Source organism: Gekko japonicus, unplaced genomic scaffold (genome assembly GCF_001447785.1).
Source record: "Gekko japonicus isolate JY-2015 unplaced genomic scaffold, Gekko_japonicus_V1.1 scaffold2676, whole genome shotgun sequence".
NCBI lineage: Eukaryota > Metazoa > Chordata > Lepidosauria > Squamata > Gekkonidae > Gekko > Gekko japonicus.
The window spans coordinates 220,978-229,816 of record NW_015169260.1 but is presented as its reverse complement, the minus strand read 5'-3'; the positions used below and the strand labels follow the sequence as shown (position 1 = coordinate 229,816).

The window sequence follows — 8,839 nt, the reverse complement described above, 5'->3', positions numbered from 1 at the left end:
GAAGCCAGTTGTCCCAACACTTCTCACTGAAGAGAGTGACCTGGCCTGCTTTGCCTCCCGTCAAAAATGGAAGCTGACTAGCTCACGCTTTTGAGGAAACCGTGTTAATCCTCACCTTGCTGACTGGAAACAAGATTCTAACAAGATCCCTCCTTTTATGACCCAAATGATTTTATTTGTAACCACATTCAAATAACCTTGCCCCTGGCTTTAAAACTACAGCACTGAGATAGGGGGAATGTAACATGACTTCTAGCCACCGCACGCTGAATCCAGCAATTTAAAAAAAAAAAAAAAAAAGTCCTGACAAGTTTAGGGAGGTGATTAGTTCCTTCGTTGAAAAAAAATGACGTCTGAGAAGCTGCTGATATCCCAGGGCCCTCCTCTTAATCCAGGTGTACAACAGAGGACCTGTTCCTTTTCAGTGTGCATGTGTTTTTCTTGTAAACAGGGCAAGAGGACATAGTTCTTATCTCTTAGTGGTACAAGAGGAGGGGGGCTTGAGACCAGTGTTCCCTCTAAGCTGAGTTAGTGTGCACTAGCTCACTGTTTTTTAGCCTCCAGCTCACACATTTTTGTCTCAGCTCAGGAAGGAAGGCTCCAGAGCAAACTGATTTATGCCGTAGCCAAATTGCTGGCTCACAACTTTCATGCCCGTAGCTCACAAAGTAGAATTTTTGCTCACAAACCTCCCCAGCTTAGAGGGAACATTGCTTGAGACATGCAGTGGGGAATCCAATCTCCCCCCCCCCAAGTCTGAGGCCAGAGTAGGTCCCCGTGGCGGGGGCTGCCAGCTTCAGTGTTAAGTGCATTGTCTGTGCATGCAAAGATACTTTTTTTAACGGGGGGAATTTAGACCACCGTGGTTATTTTTAACATTTCAGATTTTTCTGCAAACCTGGAAAGCCCCACAAGCTTGCAGAAAAATCTGTTCAGCGTCGGCGTGTCCCCGATCTACAGATCCTTGTTATATTAGGTCATTTGCTTTAGCTCCTATTAATGCTGACTTGCTCTGAAGGGTTGCATGGGAAGTTCTGTAACCGTCAATATTCAAATCATTTTTGTCCTTGCAGCCTGACCAAAACTGATACTTTTTCCTCAAAATACTGGAATGCTCCTCTTTCACTGTTTTTAATAATTGATGGGTTTTACCTGTTTTTTAGAACGTTCCTCTTTCAATAATTTTCAAAGGAATGATATTCCCTATCTGACGCTAGACGGTGGTCCAAATACAACCTTCCTGGTTGCTAAATTCCGGTCAATCGTATTTTCCTTTAGAAGAGGAGACTGGATTGGTACCCCACCCTTCCCTCGGAGTCTCAGAGCGGCTTACAATCTCCTCCCCTTCCTCTACCCGTAACAAACACTCTGTGAGGTAAGGGTGGGGCTGAGAGTGCTCTTTTGAGAACAGCTCGTGAGAGAACTGATGACTGGCCCAAGGTCACACCAGCAGCTGCATGTGGAGTGGGGAATCAAATCTCGTTCTCCCAGATTTTAGAGTCCATGTTCCTCTCCACTACACTAAACCGGCTAATTTAGTACTCTAGAAACTAATTTAGTACTCTAAGTTGATCAGAGGTTCTAAGGAAAGGAAAGGAAGACACCCACGGTCAAGTAGCTTCATTCTAAATCTGTTTTTCACTTCCCCCTTCAAGTCCAGCAGGTGAAAACCCGCTCCATCGAGGCAAAGGAAGACACTTAACAAGAAGGCCCCATTGCTTTTACGGTATGTTTTAATCACAGTCATGGCTGGGCGAAAGAGCTTCAGTATGGCACCTTTAGAGACACGGACCGGGGGGGGGGGGTCAAGCGCGGTCGACTGCTCAGAAACTGGCAGGAGGCGTTCAAGCTTGGTCACTTCACAGCGCTGTTGTGTCCCTCCAGTCTAGGCAGTGTGGGGCCACACAACAAAGCAGCGTGCCGGCAGTGCTTTGAGGGAATAGCAAGCTGCCCACCAGCAAGGGGGTTGGTCCCCCGAGCAGAGACGGGAGACGGCGGTGACGCACGATTCGCCAGTGGTGTTTGTACAGAACTCATGCTCGAAGCGCAAGAGAGCCAGGTTAGATCGGTACGATGGCACATGCAGGGACAGAAGTGGCTATGCAAGCCGGGCTTTTTGGAGGGCAGGGCGCACCCTCTGCCGCAATACTGTGGCCCTCGGGTGCCCGATTGAGATGTATCGACGCGGGCGATGAACGAGACGTCGCTGCCGCTCGCTCAAATCTTCCCGTGGCTTTTGAGCCGCGGGGAGGCTGAAGGAATGCCCTCTTCTGTTTGCACGGGTCTGTTCCCCGAACCTAGACGAAGGGCGAGGCGAAGGAAGAGAAAAGCCCACCAGCACTGTGGATTTCTACAGTAAGACGGGAGGGCGACTACTTGCGTGTGGCCGACACAAGTATCAGCACCATTTCGCCTGCTCCCTCTCTTCTTTGTGCCACTCACTCACCCAGCAAAAAAAACAACACAGAAACAAACAAGGCCCGCCCCCCCCCTCCCAAGGGAAGCCACCGCTAAGACAGCTTGCCTGCGGGTAAATGACCCAAGTGCTGATCCAACAACCTCAGAATTGCCAACCTCAGAATTGCCAACCTCAGAATTGCCAACGGACACAGCCTCCTCAAGGCAGAGAATCGTCGAAGGTCCCAAATATAGCTTCTGGTATGAACTGAGAGGTGGGCTTTAGCTGCACGAGAAGGGGGGGGGACACAGTAGGAGTGCAGGAGTTCCCACGTGGTCAAATGAGAGGGGGACGGCGCCCGAGAAACCACTCTCACTACAAGGGGAGAACAAAACAGAAATCCCACCCTCCGGGGCGTTTCCACGTGTGAACAGGAGCAACCCCCTCCGCCCCCTTGTCCTCCCACTGTCGACTTCCTTCGCCGGTTGAAGTCACCGGCTCGGCGGGGTGGTTCCTTTGGGACAATGGCACTAGCGCATCCAAGGCTCCGCGGTACGCACCAGTCCTTCCCGGTTCTCCTCTAACACTTCGGGTTCCTCCCAGAAGGAAACAACAAACCCAGAATTTCTTTTTTCCCCCTGCTTCCTTAAGGCGTCAAAGAGTTTTCATATGGTCAGGATTCCTTTTGTAAAGGGGGGGGGGTCCGAGGCAGCTCGGGGCCCCCCTCCCCCCCGTCTTCCAAGAGGGTAGAGGCCGCCCTAGGTCGAGTGCAGGGGGATGACGAACTTGCAGCCGAAGGGCGAGTGGTAGTTGATGCCCACCTCCTGGAAGACCTTCTGCGGGATGCCGATGTCGCACAGGTACACCCGCCCGGCCCTCTCGCCCAGCGGCAGGGGGAGCCCCAGGGCCAGCGACCACTTGGCGTCGATGCCCTGCTCCGCCTCGCTCACCGGGGGGTCTATGCTGAGGACCGGGGCTCGGTTCTGGTTGGCCCAGTCCACCACGGCCTTGTACCAGGGCTGGTCCCTCAGGAAGGCATTTTCGTGGCAATCCAAGCAGTTTATCACCAGGTCGACCGGCGTGGCTGGAAGGTCTGGAAGGGGGGGAAGAAAAGAGAGGGCTGAACGACGGGTGTCCCTTAGGAAGTGTCAGAGCAGGCTGAGAACAGGAGGACAGTAAGAAGTCCTGGGGAGAAACTCCACACGAAGCTGCCTTATACTGAATCGACGACTGGTTCATCGGGGCACCTGGACTATGAAGGTACCTGGATGGCCCAGGGTAGCCTGATTTCATCAGATCTCGGAAACATAAGAACATAAGAGACGCCAATGTTGGATCAGGCCAAAGGCCCATCCAGTCCAACACTCTGTGTCACACAGTGGCCAGAAATACCAGGTGCCATCAGGAGGTCCACCAGTGGGGCCAGGACATTAGAAGCCCTCCCACTGTTGACCCCCCCAAGCACCAAGAAGACAGAGCATCACTTGCCCCAGACTGAGAGTCCCTATCTATACCTTGTGGCTAATAGCCACTGATGGACCTCTGCTCCATATGCTGATGGGTGTCCCTTAGCGAGTGTCAGAGCAGGCTGAGGACAGGAGGACAGTAAGAAGTCCTGGGGAGAAACTCCACATGAAGCTGCCTTATACTGAATCGACGATTGGTTCATCGGGGCACCTGGACTATGAAGGTACCTGGATGGCCCAGGGTAGCCTGATTTCATCAGATCTCGGAAACTAGGCAGGGTCGGCCCTAGTTGGTACTTGGATGGGAGACTACCAGGGAAGTCCAGGGTCGCTATGCAGAGGCAGGCAGTGGCAAACCGCCTCTGTTCGTCTCCTCTGGCCTGGATGGGCTCAGACTAGCCCAATCCCATCAGATCTTGGAAGCTAAGCAGGGTTGGCCCCGGTTAGTACTTGGATGGGAGGCCACGCTGGCCAGGGTTGCTGCGCAGAGGCAGGCAAGGGCAGACCACCTCTTGCCCTGACCTCGATGGCCCAGACTAGGCCGATCTCATCAAATCTCGGAAGCTAAGGAGGGTCGGCCCTGGTGAGCACTTGGCTGGGAGGCCACCGAGGGAGTCCAGGGTTGCTACGCAGAGGCAGGCAGTGGCAGACCACCTGTTTGTCTCTTGCCTTTAAAATCCTACGGGGGTCACCGCCATCCGTCGGCTGTGATTTAATGCACATTCCACTACCACAATCTATTCAGATTGGTAGCAGCTCTCCCGTCACCTGCTACCTGATTCTTTTAACTGGGAGACGATGTCCACTACTGAACGAGGGACCTTCCGCATGCAAGGCGGTTGCTCTTCCATTGAGCCACAGCTCCTCCCTACTGTCCCCTCGGCACACTTATGGCAAAGGACCAAAAGAAGAAGAAAAAGAGTTGGATTTATACCCCACCCTTCACTCGGGAGTCTCAGAGCGGCTTACAATCCCTTCCTCTCCCCACAACAGACACCCTGTGAGGTAGGTGGGGCTGAGAGAGCTCTGACAGAAACTGCTCTTGAGAGAACAACTCTGAAAGAACTTGTGACTGACCCAAGGTCACCCAGCTGGCTTGATGTGGAGGAGTGGGGAATCAAACCTGGTTCTGCAGATTAGAGTCTGCCGCTCTTGATCGCCAAGAGCCAGCGTGGAGGTTTACAACTGGCTTACAATCCCCTTCTCTTCCTCTCCCCACAACAGACGCCCTGTGAGGTGGGTAGGGGCTAAGAGAACTCTTTCGAGGACTGCTCTTGAGAGAACAGCTCTGAAAGAACTTGTGACTGACCCAAGGTCACCCAGCTAGCTTAATGTGGAGGAGTGGGGAATCAAACCTGGTTCTCCAGATTAGAGTCTGCCACTCTTAATTGCCAAGAGCCAGCATGGAGGTTCACAACTGGTTTACAATCCCCTTCCCTTCCTCTCCCCACAACAGACGCCCTGTGAGGTGGGTGGGGCTGAGAAAGCGCTGAGACAACTGTGACTGGCCCAAGGTCACCCACAGCAGGCTTGATGTGGAGTCAGGAATCAAACCCTGTTCTCCAGATTAGACTCCACCTCTCTTAACCACTAAACCAAAAGGTCTGTATTTGAAAAGGCCGATTCTTGGGGGGACTTAGGTGTTTTTCCTGCCATGTGCCAGCAAAGTCTGGAGCCGCCCTTCTGAAAGAAGTGGCTCTAAGAGGAAGGCTTCGAATTTGGCTGGGTAGGGTGGCAGGATATGAATCGCAAGGATCGATCCTACGCTGACCCAAATTGCCCCATTTAGTGATATGTCCTTTAGATTAGGAGCTGCGGTGGTTCAAGTGGTTAAGACGCTGAACTGCAGGCTGTGGAAGGTCAGTAGTTCAGCAGTTCGAGACCCGAGTGTGCCACATGACGGCTCTTGCCAACCTAGCAGTTCGAAAGCAAGAAATTGCAAGTAGATAAATAGGGACCACGTCAGTGGGAAGGTAACAGTGTTCCGTGCGCCTCGGTGTTCAGTCATGCCGGCCACAGGACCACAGAAACGTCTTCGGACAGCGCTGGCTCTTCGGCTTTGAAACGGAGATGAGCACCATAACCCTAGAGTTGGAGTCGACTGGCTTTCGAGCAAGGGAACCTTTACCTTTACCCTTACCTTTAGATTACGTGCTAAAAAAGTACCCAGACTTTCGCCACTAGATGGAGCTGCTCCACCAAAAGGGACTTTTCGCCACTGCCTAAACCAGCCTCTCGACCAGCACGCAACCACACGTTGGCGTTTAATTGATTAAAGGCAGGCAAGAGGCTGCCACGCCCCTTACCTTTGACACTGGACACCTGCTGCCCTTGGGTCTTGCCAAAGAGTGTCAGCTCGTTGGTGATCGACTCCAGCATCTTGACGAAGTTGGGGAGGAAGAGGATGACGTGCACGTCGTGGTTGGAGAGGTGCCGGCCGCAGCTGATCCCCTGGGCCCCCTTCACGTGGGGACCGCACAGCAAGGCCACCGTGGGACGCTGGTGGATGTTTTTCGGGTTCAACCTGAAGGTCAAGAGGTGCGAAAGGGTCTTAAGTAGCCATGCCCGTTGTTTCTCAGAGTGCCGTTTCTGTCACCTGTACTTAGGTCGTTCGGAAGAAAAACAGGTTGCTTGCCTGTAACTGATGATCTTCGAGTGGTCATCTGTGCATTCGCACCTCTGGAGAGCAAAAGGGATTTCCGCGTCCGCTCCCCTTCCATTATACCGATCGGGGTCGGCGCAGGCGCACTATATCCCAGAGATGTGAATGCACAGAGACCATGAAGAAGATCTTAATTTATTTATTGTTCACTTATTCCATTAGACTTGCCCTCCTCAAATGGGGAACTGCCAAGAACAAGACTGGCATGCAAATCTGGTTCGGAAGACAACTTCTACAATCACATCCATCTCCAGTTCTAACATGTTTATTCCCCTCGTTGATCTCCCTCCCCCCCACCCAGTTGAATCGAAACAGACGAACATCGGAAACCAGCTCGTCATTCTTTTGATCTGTTAAAAAATATTTTCACTATTTTTGCGTCCTAATTTAACAAGCCTTCTATATATACAACCATGATCTGTAATTCCACTTCAATGTCTGATGAAGTGTGTATGCACACAAAAGCTCACATAAGAATGTAAGAGAACATCAGAGAAGCCAATGCTGGATCAGGCCAATGGCCCATCCAGTCCAACACTCTGTCACACAGTGGCCAAAAATACCAGGTGCCATCAGGAGGTCCACCAGTGGGGCCAGGACACCAGAAGCCCTCCCACTGTTGCCCCCCCAAGCACCAAGAATACAGAGCATCCCTTGCCCCAGACCAAGAGTTCCTACCTATACCTTGTGGCTAACAGCCACGGATGGACCTCTGCTCCTAAGAACATAAGAGAAGCACTTGTTGGCAGGTGGCACCCTGTGGAGGACCCCTGCCGTAACTCTTCAAGACACCATGACTTAGAAGGGCATGGAAATCTAGTTCCTCCAGAGTTGCTTTCTAAAACAACCAGGACAATTTGGTTGACTCACTGGCACAAAGATGGCTTCACCGTTCACGTGAAACCGCGGTTTGTTTTGACTAATAACTGTTAGCTTATGAAGCCAGGTCTGCTCCTAAGAACATAAGAGAAGCACTTGTTGGCAGGTGGCACCCTGTGGAGGACCCCTGCCGTAACTCTTCAAGACACCATGACTTAGAAGGGCATGGAAATCTAGTTTCTCCAGAGTTGCTTTCTAAAACAACCAGGACAGTTTGGTTGACTGACTCACTGGCACAAAGATGGCTTCACCGTTCACGTGAAATCGCGGTTTGTTTTGACTATAACTGTTAGCTTATGAAGCCAGGGTTCGGCTCACAGACTCAAATCCTGGCTTGCCTCAGCAAATGCTGACTTCACTGCCATCTCTCTGTCGTCTGCAAGGGTGCTGCGAGGGAACAAGCGTGTCTGAGTCGATACCTCACACGAAAACATAGCCGGCTAACTGTGGACGGTTGATTAAGCCAACTTCAGGTCCGTCTTTCAGAAACATTCATTAGCAGCAGGGCCTGCCTGCATACACCCTGACCCGGACGGCCCAGGCTAGCCTGGTCTCATCAGATCTCAGAAACTAAGCAGGTTTGACCCTGGTTCGTATTTGGATGGGAGACCACCTAGGAAGACCATGGTTGCCCCTGGATGATCCTTGGATGGGAGACCACCTAGGAAGACCAGGGTTGCTACGCAGAGGCAGGCAATGGCGAACCACCTCTGAACATCTCTCGCCCTGACCTAAATGGCCCAGGCTAGCTTGAACTCGTCAGATCTTGGAAGCCAAGCAATGTTGGCCCTGGATGATACTTGGATGGGAGACCACCTAGGAAGACCAGGGTTGCTACGCAGAGGCAGGCAATGGCAAACCACCTCTGAAGTCTCTCACCCTGACCTAAATGGCCCAGGCTAGCTTGAACTCGTCAGATCTCGGAAGCCAAGCAGTGTTGGCCCTGGATGATCCTTGGATGGGAGACCACCTAGGAAGACCAGGGTTGCTACGCAGAGGCAGGCAATGGCGAACCACCTCTGAACATCTCTCGCCCTGACCTGGATGGCCCAGGCTAGCTTGAACTTGTCAGATCTTGGAAGCCAAGCAGTGTTGGCCCTGGTTGATCCTTGGATGGGAGACCACCTAGGAAGACCAGGGTTGCTACGCAGAGGCAGGCAATGGCGAACCACCTCTGAACATCTCTCGCCCTGACCTGGATGGCCCAGGCTAGCTTGAACTTGTCAGATCTTGGAAGCCAAGCAGTGTCGGCCCTGGATGATCCTTGGATGGGAGACCACCTAGGAAGACCAGGGTTGCTACGCAGAGGCAGACAATGGTGAACCACCTCTGAATGTCTCTCGCCCTGACCTAAATGGCCCAGGCTAGCTTGAACTTCTCAGATCTTGGAAGCCAAGCAGTGTTGGCCCTGGTTGATCCTTGGATGGGAGATCA

The 8,839-nt window shown here is 52.4% G+C and overlaps 1 protein-coding gene across 1 annotated transcript in view; it reads right to left on the bottom strand.

Annotated features, from left to right (window-relative positions):
* Positions 1 to 3,154: 3,154 nt before the first annotated feature.
* EDC3 (enhancer of mRNA decapping 3) overlaps positions 3,155 to 8,839 on the bottom strand; it is a 46,587-nt gene continuing 40,902 nt past the window's right edge. The window contains exons 6-7 of the mRNA XM_015416521.1: positions 6,171 to 6,388; positions 3,155 to 3,491 (exon numbers count right to left, since the gene is read on the bottom strand). Of these exons, the coding sequence (XP_015272007.1) occupies positions 3,157 to 3,491; positions 6,171 to 6,388 (553 nt within the window). The 3' untranslated portion in view covers positions 3,155 to 3,156. The remainder of the gene's footprint in view (positions 3,492 to 6,170; positions 6,389 to 8,839) is intronic.